This window comes from Poecilia latipinna, unplaced genomic scaffold (genome assembly GCF_001443285.1).
Source record: "Poecilia latipinna isolate Pla-1442-1.1 unplaced genomic scaffold, P_latipinna-1.0 Scaffold1176, whole genome shotgun sequence".
NCBI lineage: Eukaryota > Metazoa > Chordata > Actinopteri > Cyprinodontiformes > Poeciliidae > Poecilia > Poecilia latipinna.
This window is the reverse complement of record NW_015113792.1, coordinates 111,094-136,069: the sequence shown is the minus strand read 5'-3', so window position 1 is coordinate 136,069 and position 24,976 is coordinate 111,094. Positions and strand designations below refer to the sequence as shown.

Below are 24,976 nucleotides of genomic sequence, written 5' to 3'. Positions count from 1 at the left end.
GTTGAGAAATAATATTAAAAATAATATGGGAAAATTAAAACCCATTTTGTCCCTATTCTCAAGAATCACTGAGTTATCATATATTTAGTTGGTAAAGTCCAAATCCTTTTCCAGTTAGGGTTATCAATAACGCTGTTCCACATATGGAGTTGATACAACATCTTTCTGAAATAATGAGCATATATTATTCTTATACATCGGCTGCTATTACAAGTTGAGGAGAAACAGATTTTGCCAATTTCAAGATTGGCTGGATCGAAAGGAAACAGTGTTGGATTTTTTCCCATTAAACTTTTAAATAAAATAACTGCTCCAGCAGGAATTGCATTTATTACAGGATTAAATTCACTACAAGGAATTATAGTGCCATATTTTGTAATAAAATCTTGATAAGTCATTAAAAATCAATCACAGTTGAGCAACTGATGAACTAAAACTATGTTGTTAGTGAAACAATTGGAGTAAAATATGGATTTATTTTTATGCAAAATGTCTTTATTGTTCCAAATGTAATACCTGTGTGGAGAGAAATTATGCTTGTAAATCAATGACCAGGCAAGAAGCATCTGTTTATGAAAACTGGATAGTTTTGAGGGGATTTTTTTCAATATTATAATTGCAAAATAAAAGGAAATGTAGTCCTCCTAATTTAGAAAAGACAAAATTTGGTATGAAGTTCCAAATTGAAAATGGATTCCTGATAAATTGTTTTAGCCAATTTATTTTAAATGTACTATTTGAAGTGTCAAAGTCTAAAAGGTTGAGGCCACCTTTTTCATAAGAATTCATAATTACTGATTTTTTAATATAATGTTTTTTGTTTTTCCAAATAAATTAAATGTCAATATCTATTCGGGCTTTTTATATTAAACAATTTTTCTTGTCATAAAACTAAAAACTATGTACTTTTATTTTTACATCGTTTTCCACAAATAACATCCCACTGTGTTTTATTCTTATTTATTTTTAAGCCTGAAGACAGAAATAAAATAGTGGTTCTTCAAAATTACAACTAATTTTCTAACAGCAAATAATAAGCAGAAATTATAAGCTGTCATTTTTCAATACCAATGAACGTAAAGGCGAATTTATTTCACTTTGGTTTTAGAAGTTGCTGCGAAACGTTATTAAAACAATGTTCAGGCAATACGCCACTATTTGTTAAATTCTGAAATCAAGATAGAAAATAATTATAGGTTGTTTTTAAATAGTTGTTTAGTTACAGATTGAGCAGGTTTCTGGTTTTATCCCAGAGTTTATTGGTTTAGGAAGCTGGAAACATTTCAAATGTCTGTGCTCAATTTATTTTAAAGAAAAGTCTGAAATATCATTTCTCTGAAATATTATTTTCCCAGATAAGTGTTAAATAAATGTCGTTTCAGATCTACAATGAGAAGGAGCTGCTGCAGGGGAAGCTGGACCTGCTCAGCGACACCAACATGGTGGACTTCGCCATGGACGTCTACAAGAACCTGTACCCAGACAAGGAGATCCCTCACTGTAAGCAGCTGATCTGGGATCAGACGACTCTTCAGGATCCACCAAAAACCCGGATTAGGACTGAAACACATTTAATTAGCACTCTGGGATTATTCATTGTTAAATGCATCAGTAAAAACTGGGATTTATTCAAGAAAGAAATATTGTCTGTGGGCAGCAGGTTGGACACTTAGCAATCCGGCTCCCTGCGAAGCCATTTAAAAGTTAGCCTGGTCCGCTGGTACCTTGGAGGAACCTTTATGACTAAAGCTGAAACTAGAAAGTCTGACAGCTTCCAGAAGATTTTTGGTCTGAGTTTGTTTTTCCACAGCAGCTGGGAGGATGGATTTCAAAATAAAAGCTGGTTTATGATGCTTTGGGTCAGATGTCTGATCATAAACCCTCAGATTATTAATCCTTGGCATCGAGACCAGGGGTTCCCAAAGTAGGGGTTGGGACCCCCTGTGGCACGTGTGTTAAACTCAAGGCCTGTGGGCCAAATCCGGCCCAGCACAGCTGTTTATGTGGCCCTCTAAGCTCTAAACACTGTGTGCGCTTAATTATCAGTCAAATCAGTGCAGTTTTTATCCGTTTACTGCCAAATTATATCAATCAGTTCCTCCAGTTTTTTGAGAATTATTGTGGAAATTCACCCAAGACCAACAAATCTCCCCACTTTTTTGCACTAATACATAATTAGGAATTTATTGCAGATTTTTCTCAGAAACTATCAAAACCTTTACTTGTTCCAAACAGCTGCCTCAGCTTTAATTGATGTCAGATCTATACAGCCAGCAGGGGCGCTGCCAGGAATCTTGGGCCCCCTGGCAAAAAATTTGTTTGCTCCCCCCCCGCCCCCCCACAGCTGCTGTTAAAAATTTTTGAGTCTATTTGACCCATAAAAAGCGTCACAATTTTAAAGGCTTGCATTTGCCTTGCTTTCTGTGGTCCAATACTGATACTAGCACAATATTTACTGCTCATGAATTTAACATCCAGCAGTCCACATCCAGTATGCAAGCAGGTTGCTGAAATTTTTTCTAATAGTTTTAGATACTGAAATGTCTCCCCATGAGCAACAGTCAAAAGCAACGGGCAAAATACACATAAAGCAATCCAGACTTCTAAAAATGTTATGTAGCTCCATTTTATTCAAGCTGCAGCTCATAACTTTAATAAAAATATGTTTTCTCCATATTTGTTAAAGCTGTCATGTTGTAGCAGTTTGTCATGAGACAGATAATCTGTGAAAACAATCAATCTCTTCTATCTCCTTCCTGAATTACTATTGCCAGCTAAAGTAATGCACCATTCTGACCAAAACAACCAATCAGAACCAGTAGGATGCTCTTAGCGCTGTCAATCATCCTCATTCACTCACTGCTAAATGTGCTAATGGGGGAGAAACAACTTATCATTACAAGAAACTGTTTATCTGCCGTCATTGGTAGCTATGCTAACTAAACTGAGCACTCACAGTTTGAATCTGCACAGCTCTGTGCTATGCTAGCTGCAGCACAGCACAAATTGAGGGGAAGGAAGGATGAGCAGCACCACATGAGATTGTGATTGACAGCAGTAAAACTCTCCTGCCACTGACTGGTTGTTTCTAGCACTGGGAGAAGGCAGAGGAAATAGATTTTTCACAGATTACCTCTCATACCATACTGTCACAACATAATGACAATTTTAAAAAATATGTGAAAAAAATATTAATATAAAAGTTACTGCAGCTTTAATTTCTTTTTTTCCTTATTTCATTAAATGCTAGTGAAAAGGAGGCAAACAGTTTGTAGCTAAGCTAACTATGCTAAATGGTTGATAATCTCACAGTCTACCCACCTCTCTTGGAGAATAACTGGGTTATAAATTAACATTATTGCCTTTTTCTCTCTCTCGCTCTCTTTTTTTTTGAAAACCTGATTTTCTAACTTTTCTTAGCAGCAGAGTAATTGTGACAATTGTTCTTGTTTCCGACTGTCTGCTGCTCTGAAGCTCCAAGCAGGAACCATTTAACGCAGACAGGGGGGTTCAGGGCAAATATGCATGTGTGTTTTTTGATCTGGGAGTGGGAACATTACATTTTTACTGCTAAAAACAATCTTTCAAAATACAATATGATTAATTTTGTAATTGAAAGGGCCCCGATTTTTTTAATTTAATTTCTATTAACAAAAAATAGATAAATTGTGGAGGGCCCCCTGTTGGTCAGGGCTCCTAGAATTGTCATTACTTTCCCCCCATACCACGCCCCTGACAGCGAGTAATAAAGTCACATTTACCGACATAAATAAATGCAAATATTTCCAAATTAGTACCACAAACACGTTTTATTGCAAAAAATCACAAAAAGAATCATGCAATCCCAGAGGGACTGAAAATATGTTAAACAATATTTAATTTAAAAAATTTATTGATAATTTAACAGTTTCTGAACAGGTTTTATCAAGACATTCTGGCACAACCGGCCCTTTAAGAGCCTTCATGATCCTGATTTGACCCAAAACGAAAAAGAGTTTGACACCAAGTTTAGGGTCAAAAGCAGATCTTCAGCATCATTACGATGCAACCAGGAGGTGTACGGAGGGCCAGAGTGGGAAAACCTACACAAATAAATAATTAGTCAGATGAATGTGATATGAAAAAGGATGGAGAAAATCAGGTTAAAGATAATATCTCACATTGTTTTATACCAAATCTGATTTGAGTTTAAAAAATTTGTTTTCTGAAGAAAAAATTACAAATGACAGAAAATATTTTCAAAAACTTATTTTTATTTCAGTGCGGGAGTCGACTGGGACTAAAAGTCCTAATAAATAGAAACTGTGAAACATGTTAGCAAATCAAGATGGCCGCCAGACGCTCTGCTGCTTGTCTGTCCTGCAGCGCTGAGGGAGAAGAGGAGCAACGTGGTGGCCCAGCTCAAGCAGCTGCAGTCGGAGACCGAGCCCATTGTCAAGATGTTTGAGGACCCGGAGACGACCCGGCAGATGCAGTCCACCAGGTCCGCCAGGCCCCGCCCCCCGCCCAGCTGCATGATGGGAAGCAGAACCTGCTGACCCTCTTGTCTTCTGTCTACTCCTCAGGGATGGCAGGATGCTGTTCGACTACCTGTCAGAAAAACACAACGTAAGATTTTATTCTGTCGCCTCAGAGCGCGCTGCGCACGTGTGCTCATGTTGCCATGGCAACCAGCTGGCTCTGTGGCCATAGTCATCCAGGATCTCCCTGTGATGCTCTGCAGTCCCTCTCAGCTCCCTGCAGCTAATCTGGTCCCAGTAACAGTCATGGAGTCAGGCCTTCTTCCTGAAACATCACACATCGCCTGGACGCCGCCGGCCGCTCAGAGCCGCCCAGCCACAGGAAGCTAATGATTAGCAGAAGCTAATCATTAGCTGCTGCCAGAAAGATGGATTCCCTTTGGTGCACCAGATGATTGAGTATTTCAGAAATATCCTTCACATTTTGAGACAGGAACCTAAAAGTCAGCACAGATGTTCCCATGGGCTAAACATGTAAAAAGAAAAAGTAGAAGAAGCTAAAGCTAAACCATTAAACTCATAAAAATATTAGCGGAAGCTAATGCTAACCATTAACATAACTATCATCTTCATCTCCTTCCTGTTGATGATTGGTGTGAGACTCGCTAACAGCAAAGTCCTCAGTTTCTGATTCTGCTACATATTAGCACTCTGCACTCTGAGACCACCGCGCTACGTGATGCAATAAAATTTGAAATATGATCAATCTGAGCAGTTTCTCAGTTTGACCTGAAAGATCCACATTCCCATCAAAACACCTAGATATTAAATGCTTAGAGTTGAAATAAATTATAATTTTCAATTCAAATTCTTCTTTCTTCTGCTTTGCTTCCATCTATGTGTCACAATCTGCAGAGGTCTCATGTCGCCCCTAACAAGATAATGCCCTGGGTGGTTGCTCATACGGCCCATGTCAGAAACCGTTATTCAGACAGGGCGTTATCTGTCTGAATCATTAAACACAGCAACCATGACAACGCACTAACAGTGAGCAACGCTCAACTATGAACAAGAAGTAACCAGGCACAAGGCGACGCTGACTGCTGTCACTGTTTCCTCCTGCATGAAACCAGGTGACGAAAATAATCAAAGAGCAATGCGCATGCGCTCTGTGTGATCTTACGTTCTTAGATTTTATTTATTTGATGATTAAATAAATATATATATTTAATAAAATAGAATAATAATAGCTACTGCAGTGTACCAGAGCATTACAAGAATAAAGAACGGCTCTCATTGAGACTCCAGTTCTGTCGTTTACAGTGAAGAGCCGTTCAGAAGAATCGGATCATTCATGAGTCACATCACTATATTACAGACTTTGTCACAGCATCGTTGCACATGTGCAACACGTCAGTCAACAACAAGCGCAGGAAGTGACGGCATTTATCATCGCAAACGCAACATACTTGTTCCTGTACAGGGAGGTAAGGTAATTTAATTTATATAGCACATTTTCAGCAACAAGGCAAATCAAAGTGCTTTACATTAATTAAAAGGAAATACAAACAAAATAACAAACCAAAGGAAAAAGAGGAAAGGATACATTAGAGCAGATGGCAACATTCAGACAAAACAAAGGGCAAAACAAAGACATGAGTGAAGGCGGTGACATCTCAGGGTCATGAAACCTCGTTGCTCAGCCTCCCGGCAAAGTCCAATAGAGGTGTTGTTTATCGAGGAATGTCCTTAGGAGCACTCAGCTCCACAGCTCCATGGATACAGGAGGGGGTGAGGAGGGAAGAGCGTTGTGTTTACATATCTTCAAGGAGATTAGAAATATGCAGCCCTTCCAAGGCCACATGGGGAAAGCCAATTCAGAAACAGAATGTCTTAGGTCGGGAAGATTATAAATTTCTAACTTTCCTAAAGTCTCTCCGATACATCTCAGTTCCCAATCATCCAAATTAGTTTGGTCGTTCCACTGAACCAAAACTAGCAACTTCTCCAAGATCGATTCCATTCCTTAGTGAGTTTTAGAGTCCTCAGCTGAGCTGCGAGTCTCAGCAAGACTCGCATCCGACTTGCGAGGGAGCCACCAAGCTGGCGGTAGCGTAACACGTCCTGCTCTCAGTACTAATACTCTTACTTTGCAATGACTGTGTATACAAGCGCTTAGTTAAGAACTTTTCTACTTTGTAAGATTATCTTACCCTCAGGAAGATGCCTAAAACAGCCCAAAAAGGACCAGTGACCACAACAAGTTGGAAAAAACCTGCACTGCTGCTGCTGAAAAAGACTACAACTATGTCGGCGCGGCTCTTGGCGCTCTTCAACCGGAGGCTGACGAAGAGGATTTTCCGGTTATCCCAAGTAAGCCTCCTGATGCCAAGAAGCCTTTTCCAAATACTCCAGGAACAATTAGCAACTCAAACCCTGATGATGCTGTTGCTATGCTTGCTAATCTGATCAACACAAGAAGTGATGCTTTAGAAACAAAGCTGGAAAATATGCTAGAAGAAATTAAAGATGTGAAAAAGAAAATTAACTCAGTTGAAAAACGTGTGGAGCGCAATGAAAAAGATACAACATCCTGCTGAATCCGTGTCACTGAGATGGAGCTGTGGTTGGAACCTCAGACTGAATGGAGTTGCTGAGACCGAGGAGGACCGGATGGAGGAGGAGGTTCCTCCGAAAGAAAAGGCTTCAGATCTTCATTGATGTCGCTCATCGAGTTGGAAGAAAGCTCTGCGGCAGCTCTTGGCCTCAATCTATCATGGAAAGCAGCTGAGGGAAATGACTTCCTGAAAACAAATGGACTCCGTTTTACCGAAGACCTTTGCAAAGAAGATGGTGAATCCCGGCAGAAGCTGTGGCCAAGCATCCAGAAGGGTCATGAAGAGGGAACATCAGTAGGGGGCCGTGGTTTCATCAACGGTGTGGAGATACCTGCAGTGTTTACTCCAATGCAAGAATAACCGCAAGTCTATTGTCCTTCTTGATGGGTTCACTGCTCTGGGACTTTATACATGGTTGCAAACTGAAATCTGGAACTGACCCACGGAGTTTATCTGTTACTACCTTCATCCACTAAGTTACCTTTCTTGTTGTTTAAATGTTTTCTCTTTCTCTTACTTCTCTTAATGTGATGCGCAGTATGTTAAAAAGAAAAGCGTTTTTGTTTAAACTTTTCAATCTGATTTTTTTGTTTTCAGGAAAGTCACTCTGCAGTTGATGATGCTACTTTTTGGAAATCCCAGTAACTCTGCTTGGCTCTCATGGTCTGAGCGCTCTGCAGGAGTTATGACTTTAAAACATGGATTTAATGGGAATATTATTTCTACTGGATGTGATTCGCTGGGTCACTTTATTTGTCAACTATTCTCTATGAAAACCTTCATTTCATTTGTGCCAATATTTATGGTTACAATAATAAAGGACAAAACGATGAGCTGTTTCTAGAAAGGTTAAAAATGGCCGAATGCTGCAAACCTCATGGAGGAGATTTCAGCTCTGTCCTCGACGGTGACCTGGACAAACGGCCTCCTGGTCGACCAAACGCCTCGAGCACAACGATCAAAGCTTTCATAGAAAAATGTTATCTGATTGATATTTGGAGAACTGAACACCCACATGATTATTTATCTACCTGCAGTAATAAATCCTGATCTGGAGCATCGAGGACAGACTTCTGGCTGATCTCAGATTCAGTCAACAAGGAAACTTAACATCCTCCCTTCTCCCCTTACAGACCAAAGTTATGAAATAATTATCACATTTTCAGACAAAAAACATTCCAGTAATCATCTTTATGGTCTTAACTGGGAACTTTTTAAATTGGAATCTGGTACATTTCTCAAAGTTTGGTAGTAAGAAGGCCAAAGCAAAGAGCTGAGGAAACCAAAACTGTATCTGAACTCACTCAGTTCTGATTTAAATGACTTTGAACAACAAGAATTAACTGAATTACAAATTAAATTTGATCATTTTTACATTAATAAGAGTAAATGAGCTTTTATTAGATCAAGGAGAAAATGGTTAGAAGACGGAGAACAAAACACTCATTACTTTTTAACCTAGAAAAACATCATTTGGTCAGTAGCTCAGTTACCAGATTAACAACCTGTCACAGATAACCTGGATGATGTAGCTGGATATGGTAGTTCCTTTTATGAAACTTTATCTTTCCAACGTCTGTCAAGCTTCAGTTGATGCCCTGATGATCAGTGGAACAGTTAATCAGATCTCTGATATTGAACAGGAAGGCTGAGATGAGCCGATCTCTGTGTGAGACTTTCTGGATGCTCACATGTCAGAACCAACGAATCCCCAGGAATCGACGGTTTTAGACACTTTGTGTTCGACCTCGCTCCTTTTCTCTGGCAGGTTTTTAGTGAAAGTGTAGAAAACGTTCGGCTCCCTGCTGCTGTCGCTCAGGGTTTAACTCTGATACCAGAACCAGATAACTGGGTCCCGTTTGTCTTCTTAACAATGATGACAAAATATTTGCATTAGTTGTTGCTAAAACATTAAAATCTGTCCTACATTCAATTATTGATGAAACTCAATCCGGTTTTATGACAAATAGGCATATTACAGATAATATAAGGTTTGTTTTGGATATTTTACATTATCCTGATCTTGTTCATGATAATGGTTTTGTTTTATTTTTAGGCTTTTATAAAGCATTTGATACGGTCAAACACGACTTTATTAGTCCGGATAAGTTTGGGTTTGGGAAATCCTTTACTGCCGTCGTTAAAACCTCGTACCAAAGCAGCAGCAGCAGCTCCATCTGTCCTGGATTCGGCCTCTCAGAGGAACCAGACGGTCCGTCTCCCGTATCTGGTCCTTTAAAGGGATCACTGCTGCTGGTTGCAGATGCTGCTGCTTCATGTTTAAAGGATCAGAGCCGAATCTCTTTCTCCTAACCTTAAAAATGGGAAATAATGTCCATTACGTCGGCTCCATGGCCTCAGTTGAAGGTACACCAGTTAAAAATGACGTTTATTTAGGAATAAATATCACAAAGGATAAAAAAGAAGCTCTCTAAACTTTGACCTGCTAATTCAAAGACTAAAAAAAAGACTAACCAGTGGTTAGTTAGAGACGTTTCTCTGATACGAAGGCTGAAGGCCTCCAGACTCATTTATGCTGCAAGTCGTTGCACCGACAGTAAAAGTCAGGAACAAATTCACAAACTGCTTTTTAATTTTGTGTGGAAGAATAAGACTCACTATTAAAACATCTACTCTAATGAATTCATATGAAAACGGAGAACTTAACTGTTTATCTTGAAAAATACTTTTAAAATAAATGGGATCCGTCAGTGTTTTAATTCTCCAGCGGGTTTCTGGTTTTTTCTGATGGTCTGAATCTCTTTTTAGTTTGTAATTTTGATATAACTCCCAACCAGACTCTGACTTTCATCGGCCTTTTCGTCTGCAGCACAACTTCTCTCCGTTTCATTTGGAACAATAAGGACATTTTATAGAAGAAGAAAACTTTATCTTTTGACTCCTGGTTTGCTCCCAACATTATCCTGGTTGACCAACAGTCTAACAGTGATGGCTTGTTGCTGAGTTATGAGGAATTTCTCTCCAAGTTTAATTTTCCCGTCTCTTCTGGAGGAAATGCTAAAGGTTTTGGTGAATGTTATTCAGACAGCAGCCGACAGTCGGTTACCATCCTCCCATTTCATTCTCCTGTTGGTAAAACATCTTAACCTTTTTCCTCGTAACAATAATAAATCGATTTGTTCCCAGAGGGAAGCGACCTCTGCTCCTTATTGGAATCACCTTCATATTAATATGTCCTGGAAATTGACCTGGCTGCTCCCAAATCACTTTCTTCTCACTAACCAGATAAAAGGTTGTCTTTTAAACTCGTACAGTGAATCTGTCCGTTAAAGTCCATCTCCAGAAGTTCAACTCTGACATTGATGTAAACTGTTCTGGTTGTTTCCTCATCCTAAAGGATTTTGGCAACATTTTTGGAACTTTGACTCAAAAATATCAGCAGGTTTTCAGTTATATTGGAAAAATGTTTTGTTTGGATTTCAACAAAATGAAAACAATTAATTTGAAGAGTTTCTTTATCAATTTATTAATTATTAAGGCTAAATTTCACCTACATAAATTCTAATTTTTGAGGACATAAACAGACTTTTCATGTTTTTTGATTGAACTCAAACATTCAATCTACAATTTGACCTTCAACTAATCAAAAGGCAAAAACAACAATATGGGCTTCAATCAACTTGAAATTTTAGATTATCATGTTAATTCACTGTAACATCTGGCACATATATCATCACAATTTGTACCATTTTCTTTATGCAACATTATTTTGACTGTCATTTTCAGGTCTTTATGTTTTATTTTATGCTCCCCCTGGTAATTTTTGTGATATGTACTCAGCACAGTTGTGTTGTTGTTTACTGTAACAAATAAAGTTCATTAAAAAACAAAACTAAAAAACGTGTCCCTGTACAGCTAGCTTTGCTAGCATCTCCGCACAGAGCTAACTTTCTTTGAGCTTCTTTTCTAAGTGACACCAAAAGTTGGACGTAGTCCCACCGTCTCTGAAAGCGAAGCGCTGCTTAATTCACATGTCGTCATGATTTCCTATGATTTATGTAGGGAACTTTATTACGGACATTAGACGGACGTCTTCTCCCGCTCCGAGACAAACTGCGCATGTCTCAGAGCGCCGCGAGCGAGTTAAAGGGGGCGACGGAAACACAAACACGTAATTAGTAAGTCGCTTTATTGCTTGGAGTTTAATCGGTATGTTTTGCATCCAGTGAAAACAAAGATGTTAAATAAACTGGACTATTTGCTGAGAATTTAATGATATTTTTACAGTTGTGGTCTTGAAATAAAATCCCGAGTCCTCAATGACCGAGACCAAGACCGGTCCCTAGTGCTACAACACTGCTATCACTTAAACGGGGGCCACCTGGAAAAATGGCCGTCATTTTGAAATTTGAGGACCTGATGGAAAATCTGAAAGACATGTGACCTGATGGGTTAGCATGCTAATGTTTGTGCTCTTATCTATGGTTGAGGGATGCTAATGTGCTGCTGTACTGCGTCTATCCTGGGTCCATGTTGCTTTAAGGTTTTATCGACTCATTTTGTTTCTGTTCCCAGTTCCGTCAGGAATACCTGGACACGCTCTACAGGTACGCCAAGTTCCAGTACGAGTGCGGGAACTACTCAGGCGCTGCAGAATACCTCTACTTCTTCCGGGTCCTGGTGAGAACCCCACACAACCACAGACCCGTTTGGGTCCGGCCCGGTTCCTGACGGTTCTTCCTGCCGGTTGCAGGTTCCATCCACAGACCGGAACGCCCTGAGCTCGCTGTGGGGGAAACTGGCCTCGGAGATCCTGATGCAGAACTGGGAGGCGGCCATGGAGGACCTGACCCGGCTCCGGGAGACCGTCGACAACAACGTGAGAATAAACAGTTCACACGGAGCAGAGAAACGTTCGGTTGCTGTCGGATTCTAGAGCACTGCGGCCACAGGAAGTGTTTCTCTAACTTCCTGTTTGTCCTCCAGTCGGTGAGTTCCCCGCTGCAATCGCTCCAGCAGAGGACCTGGCTCATCCACTGGTCTCTGTTTGTCTTCTTCAACCACCCCAAAGGCCGCGACAATATCATCGACCTCTTCCTCTACCAGCCACAGTGAGTCACAGCGCCCCCGCAGGCCGCGAGGGGAAAAGCAGCTGATTGTCTCTGTGTTTCACTGAATCACAGCGCCCCCGCAGGCCAGGAGGGGAGCAGCAGCTGACTGTCTCTGTGTTCCAGGTACCTGAACGCCATCCAGACCATGTGTCCTCATATCCTCCGCTACCTCACCACCGCCGTCATCACCAACAAGGACGTGCGAAAGCGCCGGCAGGTTCTGAAGGACCTGGTCAAGGTCATCCAGCAGGTAGGCCTCCGGTTACTGGGTTAACTGGTTTATTCTGAGAGGTGGGCCGCCAGTTACTGGGTTAACTGGTTTCGTCTCTGGTCCAGGAGTCGTACACGTACAAGGACCCGATCACAGAATTCGTGGAGTGTCTCTATGTGAACTTTGACTTCGACAGCGCTCAGAGGAAGCTGAGGGAGTGTGAGTCGGTGAGTGTGTTTTTAAAGATGGCCGCCTGGCGTTCAGCTCATCGGCCTCCAGCTGTGTCGGTTTACTGGGTTGAATTTTGTTTGGCTATCTTTGTGACTTTATTTTGACTCTTTCTTATTTATCTCAGATGCTCAGCACTTTGCTCCAGCTGTGGCTGTTTAAAGCTTTATAAAGACGATGACGCAGCAGAGCCCTGCCTGCCCTTATTTGGGCGCTCTTCCTCCCATTCACAGGTCAGCAGGCGACTCGGTGGGAGCAGAGACGAGTCGTTTTACATCCTGATGGATTGATGCTGCTGGGATGAAAACACGCTTAATGCTAACTCTGTTTAGCTCTGGTCCCACAGCATGATGCCTCCTCCCCCTGAAGGAGGCAGCAGCTGGTGGTGTCAGCATGTTGGAGAATGAGTTTGGCGCCTCCTGCTGGTCATTCTCTCACTAACCTGAGTAATCTGAAGCAGAGACGATTCAGGCACAGAATTATGCTTCATGTTTGATGGCAGAAAAAACTGAGCTCGGATATTAGGGTCAATAAATCAATAAAACCATCAATAAACTATCAGATTATATTCCTGAATTTTGGTTGGAAACGATTCCAGCCAGGTGAAACGATAAGTTTCACTGGATGATGAATCGGATTTATTGCAATAAACAATATTGTTGTTTTGAAGCCATTTGTTGTTAATCTGATCGATCTGATCGATCTGATCGGACCCGCCGGTATCTTCCAGGTTCTGGTGAACGATTTCTTCCTGGTTGCTTGTCTGGAGGATTTCATCGAGAACGCGCGGCTCTTCATCTTTGAGACGTTCTGTCGCATTCATCAGTGCATCAGCATCAGGTACAGAACCAATCGGACCCGCCAGGCCCGGTCAGTACCGGGTCTATGTGAACGTGTTGCTCTGACTGATGTGGAGCGACCAGCAGGGGGCGGTGCTGCAGAAATCCCGTTAACATGAACCAACCAGGCGACATGTTACTGATGGAGCAGAACCACACCGGTCCAGATCTGGTTCTGGTCCAGATCTGGTTCTGGTCCAGATCTGGTTCTGGTCCAGATCTGGTTCTGGTCCAGATCTGGTTCTGGTCCAGATCTGGAGCATTTTCTCTCAAATACAAACTGTACAGATTCACTGGAACAGGAAGTGTTGGGGGAAAGTTTTCTCTGTTTGCTGTAAATGAACCGGTGGGAGCAGATGCAGTCGGTCCAACTGGGTTTGGTTCAGGGGTGGTGCTTCATCATCATCATCATCATCATCTTCCTCCTCCTCTTCCTCAGCATGCTGGCTGATAAACTCAACATGTCTCCTGAAGAGGCGGAGCGTTGGATCGTCAATCTGATCAGGAACGCTCGGCTGGACGCCAAGATCGACTCCAAATTGGTGAGGCTCCCCGACCAGACCGGGCCGAACAGAACCGTCCTCTGGTTGGGACCGGACCGGGCCTCAGGTTCTGATGGTGACCGGAGTTTGTGTTCAGGGTCACGTCGTCATGGGAAACAACGCCGTGTCGCCGTACCAGCAGGTGATTGAGAAGACCAAGAGCCTGTCGTTCCGCAGCCAGATGCTGGCCATGAACATGGAGAAGAAAGTGGCCCACAGCACCAGGAACGAGGTGAGCCACCACCGTGCCACACAGCTCAAAGCTAATCAGCTTAGTTTGGAACAAACCTTCATATTCAGCATCACGTTTATAAATGTAGACTGGGCGCCACCTGCAGGACATTTACATATTTACACAGAAAACCCTCAATCTGTCAAATATGATTCATTGGAACTGGAACATTAATCTGTTTCTGTTAATCCAGGGGTCCCCAAACTTTTCCTCTGAGGGCCACATAACTTTCCCCTTCTCTGCTGGAGCCCAAAGTCAGTTTGTAACAGAAACAGTGAGACGACTGCAGGAGCCTACATGTAAAAATTTCTTGTTTTCCAGAAAGCACAATCAAATAACCCTCTCTGGGTTCTTCACAGAATAAATCCAGGAAATAACACTATTTATGAAATAAATACCGTATTTTCCAGACTATAAGCCGCAACCCCAAAGTTTTTTTTAAAAAACACTAAACATACACATATAAACCACAGATTTCTCTGCCGCTCCAGGTTTTCCACAGCGATGCAGCAGAGGGGGGGACAGCCACCATCTGAGTCATAACGGGTTGATTGAATATCACATTTATTACGGTTGAAAAAGAAAAAGTTTCCAAGTTTAGATTTAACTGAACTGATTACGGTAGTTTCTGAACAGTAACTAACAGTAAAAGTGCTGATCCTTCATGTTGCTACTAGCATGTGCTAAATGAAAATGGGTGCTTCCTTCTTCTTCTTTAGATTTCAACAGCAGCTTGCATCCATTATTGTTGCACTACTGCCATCTACTGGATCCTAATATCTATACCTCAAATTCTCATAATGATCCCAGTACTATTTAAAAAAACTAAAATCTTCTTTTTCCCCTCAATGCTATTTAACTGATCAACAACATTCTCAAATTTTAATTCCCTATTAAAACCTAATTCTGTTTTAATGGCGCTTTCTTCTTTTATTTCCAATTCTGACTTCCAATGATTCACTTCCTGCTAAAGAGCCCCCTGGTGGTTGAAGAAAAATCCACATATAAGCCGCACCGGGCTGTAAGCTGCATGGTTCAAAGCTTAGGGAAAAAAATAGCGGCTTATAGTCCAGAAATACGGTATATGAAAAAACTCTGAATGCTCTCTGGTATTGTTCAGGGGGCCGCACCAAGTGTGGAGGCGGGCCGGATCCGGCCAGCGGGCCGTAGTTTGGGGACCACTGTGTTAAACTGTAATAACAGTCATTTGTTTGGTGAAATATAATGCATTTATTAGATGTTAATATTATTTACTCAGTTAGTCGATTCCCAGTGAAAAACCACAAACAGCAGACCTGACCAGAAACGCTAAATATACCTGAATATGCATCAATACGCTCCATATTGGCGCCACAGCAGAAGCTAACAGGCTTGTCCAGCTGGAGTTTCAGCCAATCAGCATCAAGGAAAATAAACAGAGCTCCTGGATTGGCTGGTTTAAAATACACCAGCCAATAGCGTCCGCTAGTGTTTTCCTGCTTCCTGGGCGGGGCTTACCCTGGACTGGGCGGGGCTTACCCTGGACTGGGCGGGGCTTACCCTGGACTGGGCGGGGCTTACCCTGGACTGGGCGGGGCTTACCCTGGACTGGCCCCGTCCCAAGTACAGTACATATACAGACGTTTCAGTTCATGAGTTCATATCTGTAGTTTAGAGGAGCCGACCCGTCAGGCCCGGTCTGGTCACACGGGACAGGCTCAGAACAGCTTCTTTTAGTACCAGTGAAGCTGGTCCAGACCTGTGAGCCTGTTCTGTGGTTCTGACCGGGAATCTTCAGTTATTTGGGCTTTCTTTGTTTTCTCATCATTTTCTGTTTCTTCCTCCTTCCAGACTCCTAACTGGGCTGCCCAGGACTCTGGGTTCTACTGAGCTGGACCCAGCCTTCATGAAGATCCAAATGGCTTTAATAACATCTGCTGATCATGACCAGTTTAACCAGTAGCTGGGTCTTTGTGTTTATGTCTCTAATTTATTCAGTTTTTATGGATTATTATGAAACTTTGACTTGCATTAAATGTTTGGTTCTCTGGATCTGCAGCTCCTTCATTTGGCCACCAGATGGCAGCGGTGGCCCACGGCCGCTGCAGCCTGAGAGGCTCTGCAGTGGAGAGGGGCAGCGGCCCGGTTCTGGTTCTGGAGCGGCTCTGGTTTCACCGTCCCTGCTGCCAGCAGAACCTCTTCATGTCTGCTGGGTTAAAGTTTTCTGTCAGGCTGAATGCGACCCAGCAGAACCGGTGGTCTGACTATCAGTGCTACCTCGTCAGATTTTCCTACCGTAGCACAGACAGATAGATAAGTCTATCTGTCTGTCTGTGCTACCTGTCTAAAACTCCTGCCGTCATATTTACAAACTAAAACTACATCAGGTTGTTAATATTACATACATTGGTAACATTATTTGAGTGACTGAAGTGGAAGCTTAGGAGTTCTGGTTAGCTTAGCATTGGATCAATTTATATACATGTATGTACTAATCCTTTACTAGAATATCCTACCTGTTAAAAAAGACTTTAAATACAGAGGCGTTTGTAAGAATGAAACAGTATCAGACAGGGGAAACTGATTTTATTGGAATTAAATTAAACGCATACAGATCACCGCAACTCTTTTTTTGCATTAATATGTTGCATGTCTGTTATCAGCAGCAGCCACGAGTCACCGAGCTGCGCAGGTCACTGAAATGATGGGATATGATTCATACACACACTAACATTACAGCTTCCATCCCACATAGTATCGCTACCAACATCTATTTAGCAAGGTTAATAAAAAGTGTTAACAGGGTTCATGGGCAGCACAGATTGTTAGAACAGCTGTTCAGCTTCACCCACTGATTTAGCTTTTTATTTGCTGATTTCTTAATATGTTTCTAAAATAAATCGCTCCAGTTAACTGACTGGAAAACAGTTTTTCTCTTTCTACTTCGATACATAAGCTCCATCAAGTTAAGTAGGAAGTTGATTGTGGCGCCATCTAGTGTTTGCAAGAACAAACTGCAGACTTCAAAATACGAGAGAAAGAGCTGAAGCAGGGGGGTCCAAAGTGGGTCCTGGAGGCCCGGCATCCTGCATGTTTTAACGCATCTGGATCAAATGACGCTCATTAGAGGCCTGAGCAGAACACTGACCTGCTGAGGAGGGTGTTCCTACCAGCAGGGAGGGAACATGCAGGATGCCGGGCCTCCAGGACCCACTTTGGACCCCCTGAGCTAAAGCTACTGGAAATCCTGGCTGTTCCGGCACCGTCAGCAACCTCAGGCTACGTTTCATTTGCTAGCTCAATACATTGCTTAATATTTAGCTTGAAGATAAATATTTAGCTAGCATGCTTAGTTTGGGAATCGCTGGGTCAGATTATAGTTTAAGTGAAGATTCTGGTTCTGCCGGACCGGGCCTCATCCGGCTGGCGGTTCTGGTATGGGGTTGCGTTCTGATGAGCAGGGCCGGCCCAGGCCTCCATGGGGCCCTCTAGTTCTGTGGACCGGCTGCAGTCAGCAGTCCGATCATCAGGTCATTCACACACCTGCTATAAACTGACTGCATCTCTGGCTGTTTACATTATATACATGTATAATATAGGACACATTTATTGGCCACTGATTTACCAACCAGTTGATTTCTGGGAGCCGATTTCCTTAATTTTGGGGCATCGTAATCGGCCGATACTTACATGTGAAGCTGATCTTATCCCCTGATCTTCATCAGCAAATTTTCTTGGCTCAGCCTTTATAACAATAATACATATATGTACATATGATTACATGCGGTCTAATCATGTTAACTACTCACAATAGTTATCAGCAATGATTTACCATGGCAGCTATGGTTACCTGCTACTATGTGATCAGAGTTTTAAGTTTGATTCCCTTTTTTAGCTTTTCTGTGTGATTCTAAATTTCCTCCAAGTGACAGGATGGATTATTGCAGCTGGACGCACCGAGAACCTGGAGATTTTCCTTTAAATAAAAGAAGAAAAGAATAATTATTCTATGTTTTATTATCTAACTATTAAATTAGAGAGAAAAAAGATATTTTGTCGAAACGTCTTGTGCGTAGCGCAGTGCTCCCTGATGACAGTGGCTATTTTCAGAACCTGCTCCGCTGACTGACCGGGTCCCACCGGGCCACCGGGCCGTGTTGGTGACACCATAAGGTAGGCTGGATTTACGGTGTGACAGATGGTCAGAACACCGGTTCTGCTGATCAGGTCCAGTCAATCCATGACTGGATCTCTTTGTTCAGTTGTCAGTTCTGGTCCATTTGCCCCTGCAGACGGATAAAGGGCCGTTATCGGGTCAGCGCCGTCTGTCCAAAGATTCTGTTTGGCTCATTTAAAGCGTCTGGGGAGAGTCAGAGGTCAGAGGTCAGATCCAAACGTTCCACCTGGATCTGAAGGAACGATTCCTCCGCAGTTAGAGCAACAGGAAGTCAGTTCCTGGTTCAGCCAATCAGCCATCAGAACCGGCCAGTTTGGTTTTATCCCACTTCAGGGAAGAAGTTCATTGAGCTGCAAGGAGCAATAAAACGGCCTAGTTAAAGAAACCGTTCTCCCAGCATGCTGGGCAGTAAAATCTGCTGAAACAGAGACATGATGCAGCAGAACCGTCTGGCTCTGGTTCTGGTTCTGCAGGCCAGAGAGACCCAGCATTGGGTTGGTGGGGTTCCACTTCTGGTTCTTCTGGAAACCCGGTTCTGAGAACCGACTGACGGCCCGTTTGGGTTCACAGGAAGAAGAAGCTGAAAGAGAAGCTGTGGCCCGGTCCGAGGAGGTTCTGGAGGATCCGGGTCCTGCACCAATCAGCAGTCCTGAATCGTGAGGCTCTTTAACTCCCTCCAGGCAGAAAACAGACACAAGGCAGTTACTGGCATTTAATAGCTGCCTTGAGAACTGAACAAAAACATAAAATCAGTGATTCTTGAGAATAGGAACAAAATGGGTTTTAATTTTCCCATATTATTTTTAATATTATTTCTCAACCTTATGGATGCAAATATGACAAATAATGTTTAGGAAATGTAAAGATGCTAAGGTACAGGCTCCCAGTGGCAATTTTTTTAAAATTACATTTTTAATGGACCTGACCCAGAACTTTGTCATCACCATCTGACAAAAATAAATATAAAATGATTTTTAAAATATCCCATTAGTGATATTTTTACTCATTTTACAGACAAATGCTTCTCAAGAAACAAAATAAATATTTAAAACCAAAAACAACAAAAAGGCCATCTGACGGAGTTGACACAGAGCTGAAGGTGGTGACAAACTAGTGAGTATAATAAAATACTTGATACATGTGAAGTAATGCAATTCATGTAAAATACATTAAAATGAATTAATTGCACATTTAAGTGAGATTTGACAACAATTTCACTGAAAGAGTCACAAAAACTGACGGAGTTGACAAAAAGCCAAACTACCTCAACTTATATGTTATTTATTTTTTTTTTCAAAGAACTTTATTTAAATGAAATTAGTATACATCAAAACAACATAATGAAGTATACAACACAATACAACAGCCAAGCAGCACAGCCAGGGGTGATTAGATAAGAACCTGCAGACGAACATATTGAGATTGTCCTTTGAGCCTTTTCATTTGTAGAGTCTGTTATTGATTTGATATATAGACCCATATCTTTAATGAAAAAAGAGAAACAAGGTGTTTTATTAGCAAATTAGCATTTATGAATATAAAATTTAGCAAAGAGTATTAGTAAGTTTATTACAAAGAAATGATTGGCATAATATCTATGAAATCTATAGAAACAAAATAAAACATTTTCCCAGCATAAGGAAAAATTCTTTAAAATATGGTCATTAATAAACCTGCTAAATTCTGACCAAAACCTTTGTATAAAAGGGCAGAGCCAAAAGAGATGCGTCACAGTTTCTGGATGACCCTCACAGAAACTGCAATTAGTGTTTATGTCGCTTTTAAATTTTACCATATAGTGTTTAGCAGAGTAAATTTTATGGAGAATTTTAAATGACACTTCCTTCACCTTGTTTACAATGAAATATTTATGGGGGATCATCCAAACTGTTTTCCAGTGAATATCTGGGATATAACAGCTCCAGTAAAATGTTATAGCTGGACGAGAAACAATAAGTTCTTGGAACAACCTGCCTATTCTCTCATTGCTTTTCCTAAACTCCAGTGAAAAACAGATTTTTCCCACAGATGATTCGGCTGGATCAGGGATACCAGGTGGAACAGACAGAGTATAATTAGTGCTTTTAAACAACATTAAGGTGCCCAAAGGTACAGCATTAACCACCATGGAGAATTCCTGGATACCAACTGGAAAATTATATATCGAGCAGAATTCATTGTAATTGATTAATCGTCCTCCTTTATTAATCAGCTGAGCCACCAGTGAAATTCCATTTTGAACCCAAGTTTCAAGATAGAGTGACCTATTTTTAAACAAAATATCTCTGTTGTTCCACATGAGGTATTTGTGAGGTGAGAAGTTATGTTTATATATGAGCGTCCTCGCTAAGAGCACCTGCTTATGGAAAGATGAGAGTTTTACAGGAAGTTTCTCAACACTGTAATTACAATGTAAAATGAAGTTGAAGCCACCAAAGCGCGAGAAAATGTGTTCCGGTATAAGGTAGATAGAGGCTGGATTCTTAAGGAAGTGTTTAGCCCATTTAGTTTTAAATGTGTTATTTGGGTAGAGAAATCCAGAAAGTTAAGTCCACCTGATTCATAATTATTCATAATAACAGTTTTTTTGATATAGTGAGTACGATTTTTCCATATAACATTAAGCAGCATACGATCAATGTCTCTACAGATTTTGTTGTCTAAATGTAAGGGGAGAGCAGCATAAGTCAGTCGGGATAATCCTTCAGCTTTAGTAATCAATACTCTTCCTCTTAGAGATAAATCCCTCTGAAGCCACTGGTTCAGTTTATTTTTGGTTTTCTGTATAATTGGTATTAAATTAGAGGAGCATCTTAACTTCTGGTCTTTAGAGATTAAGATTCCTAAATAAGAAACTTCTTGTTTAACAGGAATATTGCAAATATCATTAGCATGACAATCCTTAATCGGTAGCAATTCACATTTTTTTAAATGTAAAAATAAGCCGGAGGCCTTGGAAAAAGTATTAATCACCTCTAAGGCCAGAGGGATCTGGTTTGCATTCCTTAAAAATAGTGTGGTGTCATCAGCCAGCTGGCTGATTATGAGCTCTTTATTAGCTGTGCTGATTCCTTGTACGGCACTATTGGAGATATGAGTTGTAAGGATTTGAGAGCAAAGTAAGAATAAATATGGTGAAACGGGAATCCTTGACGAATGCCACGTTTAAGGTCAAATCTAGGGGTGGAGCCGTTTGCCAATTTAATCGCACTATTGCAATTGGAGTATAATGTTTTGACTGTGTTACAAAAAACGGCCAAAACCAAATTTTTTTAAAGATTGAAAAATGAATTGATGTTCAATTGTGTCAAAGGCCTTATAGAAATCCAGGAAAAGAATAAAACTTTCATCAGGCACCAAATATGAATAATCAAGTAAGTCTAGAACTAGTCTAATGTTGTTAGTGTTTGTTCCTCATAAAGCCTGATTGTGTCTCATCAATAACTGTGTCCAAAACCTCTTTAACTCTGTAAGCAAGTATTGAAGCCATAATTTTATAATCATTATTGAGTAGACTTATAGGTCTCCAATTATCAAAGAGTGGGTCTTTGTTTGGTTTTGGAATGTTATTAGGCCTTGAGTCAGAGTGTTGTTCTCTATACTTTCTAGAAATACCTGTAAGAGAAATGGAGCTATATGATTAGAGAATGATTGATAAAACTCAGCAGATAAACCATCTGTGCCGGGGGATTTATTGGCCTTCAGTGCATTGATGCACTTAGAAATTTCCTCCACGGTAAATGGGCTGTCACAGTAGTTTCTATCTTCTACATCAATAGTTTGTAAATTTTTAATATTGTTAAGAAATGATACTGAAATCTCTTTATTATATTTTGAGCTGTATAAATTAGAGCAAAATTTGGCACAAAAAGATGCAATTTCTTTAGGATTGTTTGAGATAATGTCATTGATATTTAGTTTATTTTTGATCTGTATTTTTCAAGCCTAAAAAAGTGAGCAGAATTTTGTTCTCCTTCTTCCAGCCATCGTTTCCTGGATCTGACGAAGGCGCCTTCAGCCTTGTGTTTGTACAAGGCATCCAGTTTGTTCTGATTTTCTATTAAATTTAATTTATCTTCCTCTGAAACTTCTTCTGGGCATTTTAGGTAATAGGAGGTGATCTTGCTTATGACTTCTTCCTCTTCAGCTTTCTTTAATTTAGAAATCTGACTTCCATAATGTCTTAAAAATTTGCCAATTTCAAATTTGAAAAGTTCCCAATTGTTGCAGAAAGACCATTCCTTTTACCCTTATTCCAATAATATATCATTAATTTATTAATATGAGCTTTAACTATTTAATGCTTCAGCATTAAATAGTTTCCAGTAAGCACATTTGTAAGATGTATTATCAGGAGTATAAATTTGGATGCTAATGCGAATAGCTCTATGATCAGTAAGAGGGGTGGCAAGTATGTTAACAGCAATGTTGTGTTTATTAATACATTTGGAAATAAGCCAAAAATCTACCCAGGATTGTCTGGAACCTATTTTATTGCTCCATGTAAAGATTTTGTCATCTGGGAATTTTTCTCTCCATATATCTACAACATTAAATTTCTCCATAAAATGTTTTAAATTAGCACTGATGAGGTCTGCTGAGGAGGAGGCCATCTGTCGATCGTATTGTCTAAGGTAATGTTAAAGTCCCCACCAATTAAAATGATTATTTGGAAAGCCAAAAAGCAATTCTGTCTTCTAATGATTCGAATAGTTTGTTGTTTTCTGTTATATTATTATAACCGTATATATTAACTACAATAAAGGTATTGTTAAGGCATTCGATTACTGAGCAGATGTAGTGACCTAGAGCGTCGCAATCAGTATGTAATATAGATGCAGAAAAATTATTTTTAAGTGTGGCGACACCAGCGGAGCGCTCAGATCCACATTTCATTTCCCCACTGGGATTTCCAGAAATTACCGTCAGAAGATGTAGAACGACTCTCTTGAAAAAAACAAAAATCTGTTTTAAATTGTTTGGCAAATAAGAATAATGCTTTGCGTTTGCCTGTTTGTCTCAACCCCCTGACATTGAGAGATACAAATGAAACGGACAAAGTTATTTAGAAAGAATAACAAAGAATAAAGAACAAGATCTAAACTTTTAAAGATAAAGTTGTGTTCACAAAGAAAGGGGACCGACAGCTGCACGCTTTAAGTAGTAAAGCGGTAAGAAGCCTGACTAAATAATTACAATACAAGAGAAACAAAGGAAATGTAGCACTTTGCTATCTATTTTGGTTTAACTATAGTATATTAGGATCTTGCAACAAGAACAAGGTAAGTCTTCATAACTAAATTATATATTGACTAGAGGAGAATATATAATGTTTAAAAGGAACTAGAAGTGAAAGCAAAGTGTAGACCAAGCTCAGCGTGTAAATGAAAAGGTGAAATTATCATTTCTAAGGATTCGTTGAGTATGAAGGAGGGAAGACTTCTAATCCGCTGATAAAGCCACGACCTCCAACGAAGTAACCTGGTTTACCTTCCTTGTGGGCTCTGTCTATCAAGGGCCAAAGTTTATTGCGTCGTTCTCTGTCATCCTTGTTCAGGTCCTCAGTGAATCTCAGTTGGTTGTCCTTCAGGTACGAAGATGTCTTGGCTGCTTTCCATGATGCATCCCTGAGGACTCTGGAGGTGAACTGAATGATGATCCCTCTAGGTTTGGTGCTACCTGTACGTTTGGCTCCAAGACGGTGCACAGTGTTGATGGCATCGGGCAGCTTGTGTTTATGTTCTGGTAAACTGACTGGCAGATTTCTATCACTTTTCTTCGTATGTCTTCTTTCTCTGTTTCTTCAGCTCCTTGTAGTTTGAGATGCCACCTCCTGGAATATCTTTCCAACTCAGCAAGCCTCTGCTGGTAGTTATCCACCCGACCTTCTTCTCTTGTAACTCTTTTTTTCCAGGTCATTCACTTTCACCTTCACATCATTCATTTCAGCGCATATAAAGTCAAGTCTTTTTGAGACCCTCAGTCTTTAGCGTGTTCTCCTCCACCATGCTCTCTAGGTTGTCAGAACGGGCGTTTATCAGCGCAGACAGACTGGATATGATCTCATTTGTAGCAGAAGGCTCCGGGTTGCTGCGTTCATACATCACCTTCTTCGGTGCTGGCGATTTCAGAGGAGTAACAGGTAGGGCAGGAAAGTCGGCAATTTCCTCCTCATTCAATGTCAAAGTTAAGGGGGCAGCTGCGTAGTTGTGGCAGTTATCAAATAACGCGTTACCGGTTGTAGCGTTAGCCTCATTAGCCTCGTTAGCCTCGTTAGCCGTCTCAGACGCAGGCCTGGACTTGGATGTTTCTAGACCTCTTTTCGCTCCTTTCTGGTTCGGCATTCTGTTATAACTGCTATGTATGTTGTCTTGTAGAAAATCAATAGTGCTATTGTTCATATAGTCAGGGCTTTACCGCGTTTTATGAATTTTTGTGCAGATCTCGGTATAGAGCGTCTCCTCACTCCGCCATCTTGAGCCGAGCTCCGACGCCTCCATATTTAATTATATATGACGCTATTCTGAAGGAGGCCATATTATAGCTCATCAGGGCCGTGAAATCTTTACAACAAACCAAAATTAAGCTTTTATTTCACACAATTTCATCAAAGTTTTG

The 24,976-nt window shown here is 40.9% G+C and overlaps 1 protein-coding gene and 1 long non-coding RNA gene across 2 annotated transcripts in view; both read left to right on the top strand.

Annotated features, from left to right (window-relative positions):
- Positions 1-16,233, top strand: part of eif3eb (eukaryotic translation initiation factor 3, subunit E, b) — a 21,552-nt gene extending 5,319 nt beyond the window's left edge. Inside the window, exons 2-13 of the mRNA XM_015053350.1 lie at positions 1,383-1,500; positions 4,366-4,483; positions 4,566-4,608; positions 11,615-11,719; positions 11,793-11,918; positions 12,026-12,150; positions 12,274-12,400; positions 12,487-12,588; positions 13,320-13,429; positions 13,868-13,970; positions 14,068-14,202; positions 16,033-16,233. Of these exons, the coding sequence (XP_014908836.1) occupies positions 1,383-1,500; positions 4,366-4,483; positions 4,566-4,608; positions 11,615-11,719; positions 11,793-11,918; positions 12,026-12,150; positions 12,274-12,400; positions 12,487-12,588; positions 13,320-13,429; positions 13,868-13,970; positions 14,068-14,202; positions 16,033-16,071 (1,251 nt within the window). The 3' untranslated portion in view covers positions 16,072-16,233. The remainder of the gene's footprint in view (positions 1-1,382; positions 1,501-4,365; positions 4,484-4,565; positions 4,609-11,614; positions 11,720-11,792; positions 11,919-12,025; positions 12,151-12,273; positions 12,401-12,486; positions 12,589-13,319; positions 13,430-13,867; positions 13,971-14,067; positions 14,203-16,032) is intronic.
- Positions 16,234-19,625: 3,392 nt separating this feature from the next.
- Positions 19,626-24,970, top strand: LOC106960300 (uncharacterized). Its single transcript, XR_001427539.1, has 3 exons — positions 19,626-24,039; positions 24,166-24,226; positions 24,376-24,970. It is a non-coding gene; the product is annotated as an uncharacterized LOC106960300 (long non-coding RNA).
- The last annotated feature ends 6 nt before the right edge of the window (positions 24,971-24,976 follow it).